Raw genomic sequence first — 17,124 nt, 5'->3', positions numbered from 1 at the left:
TATAATAAGTAGAAACTGTTTAATCAATGACTAGTAGATATTATATCATAGAGAAACTTTATAAGTTTATGACTTTATTCCACCACTTTCTGAACCAAATGAAACTTTGTTCAATCTATGAATCTATGAACTGATTCTAATGCTTTACTATACTCGATCTCTTTTGCTCTTTATCTGTAGCAATCGGTAGGGAGTCTAGCAGAATTGTTTAATGATTGCACAAATAAAAAACAACCAGATACCAATGTGTGTTGTTCTCGTTGACAGGTAAAAAAATCTAGTACCAACTTTCACGTATTAGAATATTACTAGATACAATTTTTTTAAAAAAATAAAAGGTATAGATCAGTTCATAAAGATAAATGCCATTAAATAATTAAAAAAATTAAAAATACAATAAATCATATACCTTTTTTAGACCTTCATCAACTTTTTCCAAAAATTATTTTTGATAATATTTCAACAGAACTTCAATTTATTGCAGTATGAATTGCCGAATTTAATAGTTAGGGGCTAAGTTAGTGACACCAATTAAGTAAATTCAATTGTTTTTAACAAAACTTTTTGCCTTGAATAATGGTCTTAAAGCAAATTCAATTGCTTCACTGAAACTCAATGTACTAAGCAGAATCTGAATGATTAATTTTGCTGTCATAGGTTGAGATGACTACTGGAGCAACAATTCATACAACACAAGGGTTGAAGATGAATCAAACACAATCTGAATCAAGAAAGGCTACTCCTCATGGTCAGAGACCTTACAATGGCAGTGGCACCAATAAGAATTTCCAGGAAAAGTCTCAGCGCCGCACCTTTGCTCATCATCTGAGTATTACTCTTGAGAATACATCACCAAATATTCAGCAAGGAAACCTCAAGAATAGGAATCACAAACAATGATCATGCTCCATGATGTTTGCTCTCTGTTGTAAATGTAGCTTGAAGGAAATGCACCACATTAGGCACCATTTGTTCTCTGTTGTATTCTTGGTATATAACACAACATTAGTAACCAACTCTGACTGTTGTTCTTCCTTTTGTTTTTGTACCCTCAATATATTCAATTGAGCTATTCTTACAATCCTTTCTTCGTTCTCTTTATAATTTGAAAAAAATAATAAATTAAAATATCTAATGAATCACACCGTATACTTTAGAACATTCTTGCACACTAGCTAATTAAGTAATTTTATAAGAAAATACTTTTGACCCTTTATCAATAAAAATACAGTTAGATGAAATTCATAATTCAGAATTACATTGCATCATCTAAAAAACTGCACTTTATTTCCGCTAATAGAGTTTTTGACAATGTAATTGCTCAAATACTCAAGCTTTCTCCGTGAAAATACTCTCCATGCGATCCTATTCTAAATTTATGTGATTAATAACTAATGCAACATTCTAATTTATAGGTTATTAGTTTTAATCAATATTACAAATTAAATAAATGTATAAAAAAAATCAATTTCCACTCCTTGTATTGTACATGTTATATTTTGAAATATCTATCTATCTATTATAATATATAAAAAGAGATGCAAATAGTGTTTACAGTGAGTAAATAATATGTTTTAACAGTTGGTTGATGCATTGGTAATATATTCCTATTTTGATTGCTTCTCTTCTTTGATGGTTTGAGGTGGAAACTTTCAGCTTTTATTGATTCTCAAAGATTTTAGTGTTACTATTCAACTGTTCACTTATCAAAAAGTGGGATAAACATAGTTATTGCTGCATTATTGACTAATTTTTGTTATTTTTCTAACAAAACAAGCAATTCTTAATCAACAATGCACAAGAAAATAGAGAAAAAAAAATCTTAGACTATAACCGTTTAAGGGTGCAAAACAACTAATCTCATTCCTCCAATATATAAACTCCAAGAAAGGTAATTCAACAATATTTATAGCATGTGATACATGTAAAGAAAATTTTTAAAATCCCAAAAAACAAAATACATGCATTCAAAAGAGATTAGAGTGGCTATTGATGAATTAAACCCTCAATAATAAGGAGCTGCTGTCAACTAATGGAGAAGGTTAGTGAATGCAAGTAGACAGACTATGGCATTCTTCAAGATTGTCTTCATCATCATCTTAATTCATTCCCTTTTCATTGTTTAACATTTTAGATATTCTGAATTCCCTATGCTTTTCATTTTATTGGTGTTGTAGTGTTTCATTTGTGAATTTTTGCCACTCTTATTTCACTACAAGTATAACCTTCCAGACCATGAACATGAGAGTGTCAATCTTGAAAAGGGTAGGTTCAGAAAAACAAACAAGGTATTATTTTACAATGCAATGGTTATATGACACAGTGACAGAATATGTTGACTTGATTTCTCTTGATAAGATTTTGAATTAGTCCAATTTGTTCATAGCCACCAATCAATATCCCATTAACTAAAGCAAAACTAAATTTATCTGCTAAACTTTAGTTCATGCACCTGAAATTTATTATCAGACGGTTTGGAAGAATTTTAGAGTGTAACATACACATGAACCGAAATTCAAAAGGTAAATATGACGATGATCAATAAGAAGGACAATAATCAATATGAAAATGATCAAATATTATGAATGCAATGAAGGTGGACTTTCGGTATTCTTCTGGTGCTTCCTTACAAACTGGAACGGCTGGACCCACCGCAGACATACGAATTCGCTCTTGTCACGTGGCTCTGTATATCATTGAGTTGCTTACCTTGTGATTGGACCAAAACAGCCATGTCCAAGACAGTTGATGAAGTTCATTGGGGCTCCTCTCTATATCAATCAGTGTGTCATGCCACTCTTGAATCTCTTGGATTGTGTCCATGATTGTCCCTGGTTGCTTAGTTGCTTTCTGCAAGAAAGTTTCAACCACCACATACAAATTTTCATATTGAGGTAATCAAAGTTATTCCAACATTATAAAGTTGATATTCCTTCTCAAGTAATATACAAATTTTCATGAAGTGATTTTTTTTTAAATAAAAGAAAAATCGTTACTTCAGCCATCCGTACCACTTTAGTCATCAGGTTTCCTAACCACTTATCTCCTCAAGAACCTTCCTCTGTTGCAGTTATTATCATTGTCTTGTTTCTCAGAATTCCTCTGAGTATTACAATGATTGAATATTATTGATGCATCAAAAGCTAAACCGTAACTGCCAAAGTTATCTCTTGTTGGCTTCCATGGAAAAGCTGTATGAATGATACAAGACAATAATAAGAATGAAGAATAACAATAATGTAAAACAGAATGAAGAATGAAAAACTAGTGACTCAGCAACATAGAGTAATGTTGTGTGAGATAGAAACAATTACCTGTTGAAGTTGTTGGATTACCAAATCCATCTTCCATCAACTTTAATGACGCGGATGTGGGAAATTTTGGGCCAAACCTGCGGGTCCTTCATCTGACACTGTTTACCCAGCAAAGGGCTTCCATTGATGATGAGCCGTAATGGAGAGGCAGGCAGCTTTTCTCCGTCAATGTTCTCCAAATTGTAACAATAATTGAACTGGGGAACCTGTGGAAGATTATTTTCAAGAAAATTATTCAATGATTCGTCACCGCAAATTGCTCTCTTTCACTACAAATCTTTGCAAACTCACCCACAATCTCTCACATCAGTGAAATGGCTACAGCATGAGAGAACACATAAACTGTCCTTGAAGACCTCTAATGTCAATTCAAACTCATCACTATTGTTACCTCCGAAATCAGGAAGCGAAATTCGTCGATACGACTCCAATGCCAAATCGAGAGAAACAATGAACCGATTCTTATCCAACCAATTAAGCATGCCGCTCACGAATCTTCCAGGACAACACGCAGTGCTGCTGAGAGGAAAGTGTTGAATCCTTCTCCACGAATCAGATCCCAAAGTATGAACCCTAGAGTCGAACCCCGAGGTAACGACGGAGAAGCGTTCATCTTCCAATGACGGCAAGTTTCTTAACTTTCCGATGGACGGATTCCAGAGAAGGAGATTTTTGAAAACGGTTAAGAGAGAGAGAGAGAGAGGATGGGAAGAGGAGGGAGGAAGATGAAGAATAATTTTAGTTTTTTGTTTTTTTAATATGTTTAATACAGATAAAAAATAATTTTAAATTTTTGTTTTTTTAATATGTTTTTGTTTTGTTGTTTTAATTATTTGAAACTATAAAATTAGAATTAATTGAATTTTAAAATTTGATTAATTTAAAAGGGTATTTTTGTCTAATCAAATAAAGAAAAGATGTTTAACACTTTTTATAAAATTAAATAAAAAATATATTTTTATTTTAATTTAATTAAAGGGGTGTATTAGTAAAAGTAGTGATATAATATATATTTAAAAAAGAAAAAATTAAATACTGATGTGGAAAATAAATTCCACGTGGCTTGTTATTACTAGTCTGTATTTTAAATATATCGGTACGTATGAATTTATCATCGTACCGTAGCAATCACCTAATTATAAAATTATATGATACTATGTAAATTAATAAATGTTTGTATTTTGATGTAAAATAATAAATATAAAATTTTATTATTTATTTTTAGTTTTTTACCTAATCACCTTTATCATTGTGGATGCCACCAGCATTGCGTTGTAAATAACTAAATATAGAAATCTCGAAGAATAATAACGAGTCTATGCGTCAAATTATGAAAGGATAAAAATGAAAAAAGAAATTACTAATCTTTACCATCAGAAAAAAATAAAAGAGTAGGTAAAATATAAAATTATATAAAACATTTAAAATAAAATTGAAATAAAATAAAATTTTACAAAAATATTATATATATATAAAAAATTAGTTGATAAATTAATTATTTATCCCCGTTGGGTGTTATATATATATATGCTTGTGTGTGGTGTGGCGTGGCGCCACTTGTCCTTATCTCTTTCCATTTTGCTATGGTATTTACTTATTTACTAGTGAAAGGACCCGTGCTATGCACGGAAAAAGTTACATACAAAACTACATAATTTTAAACCAAATTACATGAAATTAATTTAGAAACATCTAACATAGCTTGAAACACGACCGTATCACATAAAAAATGTAAAACTACTTGAAATGACATCAAGAAATATTGTTAAAAATCTCCCTAAATACTACATTTATTGTACTATTCTTGGGCATGGTACCATTATTCTAAATCAGCATTCTAAGGCATTTCTTTTATTTTACTCGATATAGTACAACATACAGTTGTCCATGTGTAAAAACGGATTTTGACAAAAATAGCCCAACAACACCCAAAGTCTGTCCCTGCGCCTTATTTATAGTCATTGCAAATGAAACTATCAAAGGGAATTGCCTCCTTCTGAACCTAAAAGGGAGTGTGTCATTATTTGGTATCATGTCCATGCGTGGAATGAACACAACTCGGCCTGTCTGGTCCCCCGTCAATATAATGCACTTAATTACATGATTACCTAAACGACGAACCTGCATTCTCGTGCCATTGCACAACCCATTAGACTGATCAATGTTCCGAAGCAACATAACTGGTACACCTTCCTTCAAGCATATTTGGTGTGGAGGTAACCCTGAACAATTAATCGCATTCAAAACATCAGGTGAAAATGTGTCTAACTCAGACTCCATATTACCTTCTTCAACACATAGAGAATCAGAACTAAGATAAACTTTTGGTTCTCCAGGTAGTCAACTCATAATACTGTTGTTCACCTCATTCACAACTTCTAATGTGGGAGCAAGAATCGAACGTTCCTTGAAGTAATCAGTGTGGTTCAAGTTAGAAACAATATTTGGATAGACAAAATGTACCAACTCTCCAAAACCATCTTCAGTATCATTTATGAGCATGTCATCCGGAATCAAAACTTCTGACTCACCATCTGTAGAATCACCGGCGAATCCATCACCAATCTGGATAAGCCACTTGGCAAATTCATTAACTTCACTATTGTCTTCGAAAATATCAGAAGATGCTAAATGCATATTCCTTGTTAAATTCAAGACTGAGCAGTGATCCCAGAGGTAAGACGAATTAATGGAAGCTTGAACAATATCTTGACGTGATCCCATCGGTATGACTGGAAGAATCTGTCGAAAGTCACCACCTAGTACAACAACCTTACCTGCAAAAGCCATGTTTGACTTGTAAGATTGTTCATATCTTAGGATATCCTTCAGTGACTTGTCCAATGCCTCATAACAGTATTTGTTCAACATTGGAGATTCGTCCCATATAATCAAACTGGCTCTGGAAACCAACTTAGCAAGAGATGAACCTTGTTTAATGTTGCAAACTGAATCCTCATTAATGTTTAGAGGTATCTTAAATTTTGAATGAGCAGTGCGTCCATTGGGAAGAAGTAGTGAAGCAATACCACTTGATGCAACATTTAAAACAATCTTTCTCTCACACCTTAATGAAACAGAAAGCGTACGCCAAAGGAATGTCTTGCCAGTACCACCATACCCATAAACAAAGTAAAATCCACCACGATCCATGTTCACGGCATCAAGTATTGTATGATATGCATAGCTCTGTTCATTATTTATAGATTGCAAAGCATCATTCAACTCTTGACGGAGTAAAATTCTATCAAAATTCAACTCATCCATTATTAACCGATCCTCAATACCAACAATCGCTTGCATATCGGGATAAGGTAACGTAAAAAATTCTTTCAAAGATCTACCATTAGCTTGTAATCGTTCCTCAAGCTTCATCAATAAGTTCAAAATCTGATTATCAGCTAATACTAAATCTGTAAAATTTATTACAAAATGGTAATCACCGAATAAGAAAACCAAGAAAAGTTAATACAACTGCATAATTATATGAGATAGTGAGAAATAATATATATAACATAATTGTAAAATTTAAATGTAAAACTAAAACCAACTTCAACATTAAAAATATAAACAACATTTCTCCTTTTTTTTTTCTTTTCCCGTTGGGTGCTATATATATGCTTGTGTGTGGTGTGGCGTGGCGCCACTTGTCCTTATCTCTTTCCATTTTGCTATGTTATTTACTTATTTATGACTAGTGTGAAAAAATTTGGTAACATTATTTATTATAATTTATTATATGTGCCAGTATATATTAAGACATTTATTTTTTTTTTTTAGTTGATAGCAAATCATAAAAACACACAAAAAATTGTTGTAGCAACCATTTATTCAAAAAAATAATTGATGTTTAAATAAAAAAAGACAACTAACCATTTAGAAAAATAATTTTGTAATATCATCCATCTTTAATTTGAATCAATAAGTGAATCATCACTCATGTAACTATCTAGCTAGATGAGTGCACATAGTTATGATGAATCAATATAACTACTCATCTAATGACTCATGCATGCTCAAATTAAACAACTATTCACTACAATTACAGGATATTTAACAAGAATAAAAATAAAACAAAAATTCAGTGTTGTGTTTACATGTATGTATTTTATGAGAAGATGATACTCGATAAAATGTGTCTTTATTATTGTAATAAATATTTAAAAAAAAAAAACACAACATGGTCATTAATTTAAAATAAAGATACTTTTTGAGATTTTCTACCTAAAGATACCCTTCGAAAAATTATATCTAAATATAGTCTTCTTAATTTTAATATTAGTGCAACTAAGTATCATTTAAATATTATCCTTTATTCAACTTTTAAAAGAAAGAAAAAATAAAATACAAGTCATTTCTCTGATTTTTTAAAAGGGGATGCTCCCATAGAATTTTTTTTAAAGATATATTTTAATAATTAAAATTTAACACATATAATCATTTAAATTATGTTATTTTGTCAAAATTAGGTTAGACAAATTAAATTAATTTGACCGAAAAATAGTGAATCAAAATTTGAATCTGTCTAAATTAATATTATTTTTTATAAAAAATGACTACAATACTCCTATTAAATAAAATGACTAAAATACTCTTATTATATATATTAATTTTGAAAATTCTAAATTCTAATTCAATGATAGCATAAAGAGAAGAGAAAGATTAGGATTTAGAATTTTTAAAATATATAATAGAAATATTTTTAGTCATTTTTTATAGGGGTATAATTTATACCGATTTTAAAATTTATTTTATTAATTTTTTTGCTAAACTGATTAGTCCCGTCTAATTTTAATAAAAATAATACAATTTAATTGATTATATATGTTAAATTTTAATTTTTAAAAAAAGACCTTTTTAATATCTTTATCTAAGTGTCTCCCTTTTTAAAAAACTAATACATAAAAATGGACATTCAAATTAATTAAATAGTATTCAAATTAATTAAATAATAATAAATCCATAAAAAGATTGACCAAATTAAAGACTGGATTTTAAAAGATAAATAGTATCCTTTTAATATATAAATAATTAATAATTACCTCTAAACTTACTAATACATAAATATGTTAGGAAATTATTTAATTTTCTAACTTATTTGTGGGCAATATATATATCAATTATAATCACAAATGATGCTATTTCAAATTAAATGACTTATATATAAATGCTAATTGAATAAGTCATTATTACTTTGGATTTGGAATTAAATGAAAATAAAACTGGATATTATCTTTTGTTCCTTAGATAATTATCTTTTGGATTTTAGATATATTATCTTTTGGGCTTTAGATACTATTTTATTTGGGCTTTAGTGTTTAATGGGTGCCATGTTCAAATATAAATAGACCTTCAGAGTTTCGGTCTCTATTTATATACCAAAGCTGTCTTTGTTGCTCTTTTCCCATAAAAAAGAGTTGCAATTTAGTCACCTAAGAATACAGAAGAATTTGGTTGAGGAAGATCGAAAGAACCACAAGATTCAAATTCTTCCATCAATTTTTAACTCATATGAATTCAGGTATGCTTCCGCATTGTGTTATATTTTTAGTGATTCAATATAGATGATCTGAATTATTTAAATTAATTTATTCTAACAACTGGTATCAGAACCATCTATAATTTAATCATCGAAAATATTAGTTTTTTATTTTTCTATTATCGAATCAATATATATATGTATGTTGTTTACGTTATAAATTGTTGAACGCATATATGTGAACTTGTTATATATATAAAAATTGATACGTATATATATTATTGATCGTTTGCGTTAAGCTTGCTTGCTCTTTTTTCAGCCATTTATATATACATATATATAAAATATATATTATTTGCGTTGAACCCGAATGTGTTTTCGGCCATTCCTATATACATGTATAATATATATATTATTCTTTGATTGTATATATACATTCTTGCGTACAGAATTTGTAAAGCATGTTGTATTTTATTTGTTTGTAAAATTGATAATTTTATTTGAAATATTGATGGAGTACTATTAAATTATAATTTTTTAAAAGTCTGAAAAGATACCATTAAGATTTAAATTTTTTTGCAATTTAAATATTTTTTAATTGTTACATAAGAAAATTAGTAACCATTTGGATTATTATATCCACATATTTTATAAAGATTTGGTTTTGGAATAAATTGATTAAACATTATGCTGCCAAAGTAGCCTCTTTTGCGAAAATTGATTTATTTAAAACATTAGGAATATGGGGATATGTAATTCATGCGAATATTGATCGGCCCAAAGAAAGGTCTGTATTTGGCCGAATTACATACACATATTGATAGTAAATACATATTTGGGTAACTAATTAAGAATAAAGTAATGTTTATTATTTATGCAAACAATAATCGGTCCAAAGGAAGTTTATTGTTTGTCCCAATAATAAGCATTGCACACTTTTGTTTATTTTTTATTAATTATGCGGTCAATAATCGGCCCAAAGGAAGGTTGTTGTTTGGCCAATTAATAGAAAATATATGCGGTAATAAATAGGTTGCGAAGTTTAAGTTTTCATGTGCGCATTAAGTCGGTCCAAAGAAAGGCCTAATGTGTGACAGGGATTTTGACAATATTTGATTACTGCAATGAGAGTATCACTTACAGTTAATTTTTCTATCCAAATATTGAAAATTAATGTTGTACTAGATATCTCAATATGGATTTTTTTCATTAATTAATTAATGTTTACTGCATGTTCTTTTTGTTCTATTCTAGAAACTATGGCTTCAGCTACCAATGTTTCTGCACAAATTAGCAGTATTCCTATGCTGAATGGTTCAAACTTTAAAGTTTGGAAGGATACCGTGGAGATTGTCCTCGGTTGTATGGATCTAGATATAGCTCTTCGAGAGGAGAAATCCACTTCTACTCCGGAAAACCTCAATGAGGTTAAAACAGAAGAGTGGGAGAGATCCAATCGAATGAGCATTATGATCATGAAACGCTCAATTCCTGAGGCGTTTCGGGGCTCAATTACTAAGGATAAAGATGCCAACCAGATCCTAAAGGATGTTGAGAAATTTTTTTACTAAGAAATTCAGTGCTCACATGGCTTTATCTTCTCAGTATAAAAGAAAGCGTGATACTACTGCGGATGCGCCTTCTCAACAGAAAAAGGCTAAGAAACAGGATCAAGTTTTAACCTGTTTTTTCTGTAAGAAGGTGTGACACATGAAGAAGGATTGTACCAAATATGCCACTTGGCGTGTGAAGAAGGGGTTGCCTGTGGAGCCGACCGCCAAGTGATGCTGAAAGATACATCTACGTGGCAGACGGCCATATAGTTGCAGTCGAAGCTATAGGAACCTTTAGATTATGTTCCACGAGTGGATTTTACTTGGATTTATTAGAGATATTTTATGTACCGTCATTTAGACGAAATTTGGTTTCTGTTTCTCGTTTGGACAAATCAGGTTATTTTTGTTCATTCGGAGACAATAAAGTCAGTCTTTTTTATAATTCAAATAATATTCTCTCTGGTCATTTGGTAGATAATCTATATAGGCTTAACTTAAGTTCCTATAATAATGAAATACTGCAAATGGGTACAAAACAAAAACTGAATGAGAATTCGACATCATTATGGCATAAACGCCTAGGCCACATCTCTAAATAGAGAATTCAGAGGCTCGTGTCGGATGAAATTCTTGGACCCTTAAATTTGGCAAACTTTGAAGTCTGCATTGAGTGCATAAAGGGGAAAAGGACAAACGAAAAGAAATTAGGTACCGAGAGAGCTAAAGATGTCTTAGAACTGATACATACCGATATAAGTGGCCCATTTTCTATTGTCTCTTGGAATGGACAACGATACTTTATTACGTTTATAGATGATTACTCTCATTACGGGTACCTATATTTAATTCATGAAAAATCCCAAACCTTGGATGTTTTCAAGTCTTTGAAAGCTGAAGTTGAACTTCAACTTGGAAAGAAAATTAAAGCTGTCAAATCTGATCATGGTGGTAAATACTGCGGAAGATATGACGGCTCAGGTGAGCAACGTCCCGAGCCCTTTTGCTCTTTTCCTAGAGGAGTGTGGTATTGTTTCGCAATACACCATGCCAGGCAAACCTAGCATGAATGGTGTTGCAGAACGAAGGAACCGAACTCTTAAAGACATGGTGAGAAGTATGATTAGTCATTCTTCCTTACCTGAATCACTCTGGGGAGAAGCCTTAAAGACCGCAATATACATCCTTATTAGGGTGCCAAGCAAAGCAGTTAACAAAACCCCATATGAAATTTAGACGGGGAAAAGACCCAGTATAAAGCATTTGCATATTTGGGGATGTCCAACTGAGGCGCAGCCTTATAGGCCGCATGAAAGAAAATTGGACTCAAGGACAATTAGTTGCTACTTTGTTTGGTTACGCTGAGCGTTCACGGGGGTACAAGTTTTACAATCCTGCATTAAGGTCTATTTTTGAAACGGAAAATGCGAGATTTCTTGAGGATGTTGAGTTTGGGGGGAAGGAAATATTAGAAATGTTGCTTTGGATGAGGATTCTGTAACTGACAATGATTAGGTCCTTGTGCTTATTGTTGTTCAAGATATAGTTATAGTACAAGAGTAAAATGAGAATCCTACTATAGATCCAGTTACAGTACAAGAGAACAATGAGAATATTGTTGTTACTAGAGATACTGTTACAGTACAAGAAAATGATGAGAATTCTCATCAACCCCAACTCATACAGCAAGCTCAATAACTTCAAGAAGTGTCATTAAGGAGATCCAAAAAAAAAGGAGAAAATTCATCTATGGTCTCAAACAAGCTTCCCGTTAATGGTATCACAAGTTTAATTAAGTCATTACCTCATGGTTTTGAGGTAAATATTATAGATGAATATGTATACCGCAAGTTCAGTGGGAGTAAATACATCCTTTTGGTCTTATATGTTGATGACATTCTACTTGCTAGTAACGATATAAGCTTGTTGCATGAAACTAAGAAATTTCTATCGGACAAATTCAAAATGAAAGATCATGATGATGCCTCTTTTGTATTAGGAATCGAGATACTAAGAGATCGTTCTCAAGGTATTCTTGGGTTATCACAAAAGAACTATATCCAAAAGATTTTAAGTAGATATGTCATAGAAAGTTATAGACCAATGGACACATCCGTAGTTAAAGGAGACAAGTTTAGTCTCAAGCAATGCCCCAAAATGATCTTAAGAAGACAACAATGTATGATAAACCTTATGCATTAGCACTAGGAAATTTAATGTATGCTCAAGTCTACATACATCCCGATATATCATTTATAGTGGGAGTGTTAGGTAGATACTTGAGCAATCTGGATATGGATCATTGGATAGCTGTTAAACGCGTAATGCGTTGTTTAAAGAGAACAAAAGATTACATGCTTATTTATCGGAGATCAGAAAATTTGGAGATCATTAGGTACTCTGATTCCGATTTCATGGCATATGATTGCGAAACTTTGTCACTAAGCTTCATATAGTAGATGACATTGAAAGGCCATTAAAGATATTTTGTGACAATAAGTCAGTAGTACTATACTCCAATAACAATAAGAGCTTGACAAAATTGAAGCATACAGACATCAAGTTTCTTAGTTGTCAAGGAGAAAGTTTAAGAAAAACAGATTTCTATAGGACATATGGAAACAAAGTATATGCTAGCAGACCCATTACCAAGGGATTGAACCCTAAATTTTTTTCATGAGCACACTGCTCGGATGGGTGTCAATATTTGTGATGCCTTGGTTTAGTGGAGTTTATTTTATGCTATATGTCCTATGACAGATATTGAGTTATTTTTCTGCAGAATTAAGTTGATGGTTTATTTCATGTTATATGAAATGTTCATTTTGCAATATTTGTATTGTGTTTGATCTCAATAAAGTTGGACCAACTGAAAATAGACATGCATGAGATCACTTGGCATGTAATTTTCATATTAATCATCCAAATTTGATCTATGTCGTTAAGTATATTAGGATGGTGATTGGCGTGGTTTAGTCACGGCATTTAATGTGATAAAAGATGCGGTAGTTCTATATCTAAAGTATGACACGGACCAGATTGTTAAAGTAATGAAAGAATATATGTATAGCCCAAGTGGGAGATTGTTAGGAAATTATTTAATTTTCTAACTTATTTGTGGGCAATACATATATAAATTATAATCACAAATGATGCTATTTCAAATTAAATGACTTATATAATGATGATCTCATTTATTGTTATAAATGCTAATTGAATAAGTTATTATTACTTTTGATTTGGAATTAAATGAGAATAAAATTGGATATTATCTTTTGTTCCTTAAATAATTATCTTTTGGATTTTAGATATATTATCTTTTGGACTTTAGATTTTATTTGGGCTTTAGGGTTTAATGGGTGCCATGCTCAAATATAAATAGACATTCAGAGTTTTGGTCCCTAATATACCAAAGCTGTCTTTGTTGCTCTTTTCCCATCAAAAAGAGTTGCAGTTTAGCCACCTATAAATACAGAAAGTTTTGGTTGAGAAAGATCGAAAGAACCATAAGATCCAAATTCTTCCATCAATTTCTGACTCATATGAATTCAGGTACACTTCTGCATTGTGTTATATTTTTGGTGATTTAATATGGATGATCTGGGTTATTTAAATTAATTTATTCTAACAAAATATTTATCGTACCTCTATCTTTCTTTAAAAACGATTTATCAATTGAAAAAGATAGAAAAATTGGCTTACGAATTACATATATGGATTAAAGAGCAACAATGCAAATAAAAGAACAATGTAAATTTGTGTAAAAAAATAATTATTTTTTTTATTTTATAAAACGAGCCCCGATTATTTTTAAAAACACAATTGTGTATATGTAAGTTTTATAAGTCTTAGGAATTTATTTAAATATGCCGCTTTAATTTATTATAATTTACTTAGTTTTATAATGATTAAAAATTTTAATGTAAATATAGTAATATACTTATATATTGTCTAGTACAAACTAATATTGTTTGTTTAACTACTACTATTTATATACAAACAACTATCGGATAATTACAAATATACAATAAACTTATTGTCCTCCTAACAACAACAAAGCCTTGCCCTCTTAATAATTGATTATTATTTCAATTTTTCAAAACTGTGACATATGTGAAAATTATACACCATAATTTTTTTAGTTTTACTATATTTAAATAACTAATTTTAACCTAAATATTCATGACAATTACAATTTTGCGTAATAACTAGGAAAGATTGTATTATTGTTGGACACTATAGTACTATACGTTTTTCAGTTTTTGGTGATTGCTTGCGTATATATTGTAAGTATATAACTATGATTAGAATGCAGTGAGAAAAACAAACATGTAGGTCCCTCATTTTCCTTTTACTCTTTTTCTCCTCTTCTCCAATGAATACCCTCGGTATTCTATGCGTTGTTTGATGTATATGAATCCTTCCGTATATTTTTTCATGCAGCAACTCAAATCCATTAAAAATATACCAAAACCCATATCACATTCTGTGGCTAATTTTTTTTATAGAAAAAAAATATTGATGTTAATTTTAAAAATAGAATTATTTGGTATAATTATAAATAAATAAAATTTGTATATAAAAGTTAATATACAAAATATATGTATATGTTGGATAAGTATTAATATTTTGATTAATATACAAAATATATATTAAATATATTTTTTATACATCTATTATGTAATATATTTTAAATATTAATATTTAACTAAAATACCGTAACTCCTCATTTTTATTCTCTTTTTATTGGTTTTGTCATAGCATTATCATCATAGTCAAAGTCAATTCTATCTCCCAATGTCTTCTCATGGTTTTTCAATGCATAAAAATATTTGACAACAAAAAAATATTTGATAAAAATATTTTTAATTAGGAAATGTTAGTTAATATTCGATTAATGAAAATTTATCATTATAATTCGTAAAATTTTGTCTTAATTGTTTAAGTATAGTATGTAATTAAATGTTGGATTAAGTAGGAAAATGTTAAAATTTTTATTCTAATTGTGATCCAATTTGTTAATATAAAAATTAGTTTGGGTGATATTATAATTATTAATTAATTATATTGACAGTTAGTCTGTTCTTTAATGAAAAAAATATGACTGTTCATAAATTTTAAAAAGTTTGAATCTCCAATTCTGATCACACAATAAAACAAACACATTTGATTCCATCTAATTTGGTGATTAAAAAGTTTCAAATTACTGATTTTTTTTAATAATAGAGTCATAAGTAATAAAATTTTATAGTTCAAAATAATACTAAATAAAAGAATATTAAAAATATTAAAATAATTATAGAATATTTTTTATTTGATATTGTAAAATTTATTATTGTAATCTTGTGTACTATTTATTATTATATTTTTTTATAATATGTATTATTGTTTTTATTAGAAATGATAAATTAAATAAAAAAATAATTATAAATAATAAAAATATAACTTGTAAAAAATTAAAATCTAAAACAATAAAAAAATAAAATTATTGAGAGTACTAGTTAAACATGTTTAAAAAGATAACATGTTTGATGGAATATTCTTATGTATATAGTTTAATGTCATATCTTTTTTAATAATTGTTTATCTAAAAGTGATTTTAATTAACATTATTTAAATAATATTTATTTTATCAAAATTAATTTTAGTATATAATTGTTAAATATAAATTTATTTTTACTCAGTTATATTCCAATTTAACAAATTAATGTAAAATTCTAAATTTTTTCATTGGACCTTGAGTGTTATTAGATACATCCTAACAATCTGAGAGAAAGAAATTACAGGTAGGACGATTTCAAATTGTTGAAGGAGAGAAATTGCACAATAATATTCTGGTAATATGCACAATATGATTATGGTAATACTACAGTTGTGAGACAAACGTATTATCAACAATCGCTACTAATTTTAATAAACAGTTTTATTGGATAATTTTAATTTAAGTCGCCCGTAACATAATTTAAAATTATCAATTTAATATAATAAATTTTATAAATTTTTTCATGTATTCTCTTATTTTCTTTTGGCAATTTATGTACTCTTTTATTTAAAATATTTAAATTATATCGTTCAAATTATATTAAAATTCTATCATCCGAAATAATACTAAATAAAAAATACTAAAAATATTAAAATAATTATAGAATATGTTCTTGTCTGATATTATAAGATTTATCACTATAATTTTTATTCACAATTTATTATTCTAATTTTTTATAATATGTATTATTATTTCTATTACAAATGATAAATTAAATAAAAAGTTAACCATACATAATAATAAAAGCATAACTAATAAAAGTTAAAATCTAAGGCAATAATAAAAATAAGATTATTGAGAGTATTTAAAAAGAACACTACAATATGTTATTTTATATGTTATTTTTAATTTAATAAATAAATATTAATTTTTATTATAAAAAGAGTACTTAAAAGTTGTCCATTTTTATGTTATTTTTAATTTAATAAAATTTTTTATTATAATAGTAAAAAATTATAACATACTAAAAAATGAGTATCAAAAATACTAAAAATATATTATATAAAAAGATCACCAGGAACTTTTAGATTTGTTTCAATCACTACAAAGTAAATATTTAATTTTTTTATTATTTTCAATATTCTCTTTTATAATTGTAATTCTCGTATACTATGTTTTAGTGTAATTTTTTATAATATAGATTATGATTCCATTAAAAAAGATAAATTAAATAAAAAATTAATCATAGATAATAATAAAATCATGAACGTTGAATTCCAAATTAATATTAAGAAT

The 17,124-nt window shown here is 28.9% G+C and overlaps 2 protein-coding genes and 1 long non-coding RNA gene across 3 annotated transcripts in view; 1 reads left to right on the top strand and 2 right to left on the bottom strand.

The window, feature by feature from the left end:
- Positions 1 to 1,825: 1,825 nt before the first annotated feature.
- On the bottom strand, positions 1,826 to 4,023 carry LOC107491068 (uncharacterized). Its single transcript, XR_001592540.3, has 4 exons — positions 3,606 to 4,023; positions 3,315 to 3,520; positions 3,012 to 3,191; positions 1,826 to 2,850 (listed from the first exon to the last, which is right to left on the bottom strand). It is a non-coding gene; the product is annotated as an uncharacterized LOC107491068 (long non-coding RNA).
- Positions 4,024 to 5,262: 1,239 nt separating this feature from the next.
- LOC107490826 (uncharacterized) lies at positions 5,263 to 6,689 on the bottom strand. Its single transcript, XM_016111644.2, has 3 exons — positions 5,669 to 6,689; positions 5,436 to 5,536; positions 5,263 to 5,316 (listed from the first exon to the last, which is right to left on the bottom strand). Exons 1-3 carry the CDS (start codon positions 6,687 to 6,689, stop codon positions 5,263 to 5,265), a joined length of 1,176 nt encoding a protein of 391 aa, XP_015967130.2.
- Positions 6,690 to 12,095: 5,406 nt separating this feature from the next.
- Positions 12,096 to 17,124, top strand: part of LOC107490986 (homeobox-leucine zipper protein REVOLUTA-like) — a 13,513-nt gene continuing 8,484 nt past the window's right edge. Inside the window, exons 1-2 of the mRNA XM_021143587.2 lie at positions 12,096 to 12,375; positions 12,606 to 12,741. Of these exons, the coding sequence (XP_020999246.2) occupies positions 12,096 to 12,375; positions 12,606 to 12,741 (416 nt within the window). The remainder of the gene's footprint in view (positions 12,376 to 12,605; positions 12,742 to 17,124) is intronic.

Source organism: Arachis duranensis, chromosome 5 (genome assembly GCF_000817695.3).
Source record: "Arachis duranensis cultivar V14167 chromosome 5, aradu.V14167.gnm2.J7QH, whole genome shotgun sequence".
Lineage (NCBI taxonomy): Eukaryota > Viridiplantae > Streptophyta > Magnoliopsida > Fabales > Fabaceae > Arachis > Arachis duranensis.
This window is presented reverse-complemented; position numbering and strand designations above follow the sequence as displayed.

What these genes read in the sequence shown, in the direction of transcription:
- LOC107490826 (XM_016111644.2), bottom strand. Translation starts at nt 6,689, where the DNA reads ATGAAGCTTGAGGAACGATTACAAGCTAATGGTAGATCTTTGAAAGAA. An exon ending in TGTGAATGAGGTGAACAACA is followed by an intron (nt 5,537 to 5,668) that starts GTATTATGAGTT and finishes TTAATTGTTCAG; the next exon opens with GGTTACCTCCACACCAAATA. An exon ending in GCAATGGCACGAGAATGCAG is followed by an intron (nt 5,317 to 5,435) that starts GTTCGTCGTTTA and finishes ACTCCCTTTTAG; the next exon opens with GTTCAGAAGGAGGCAATTCC.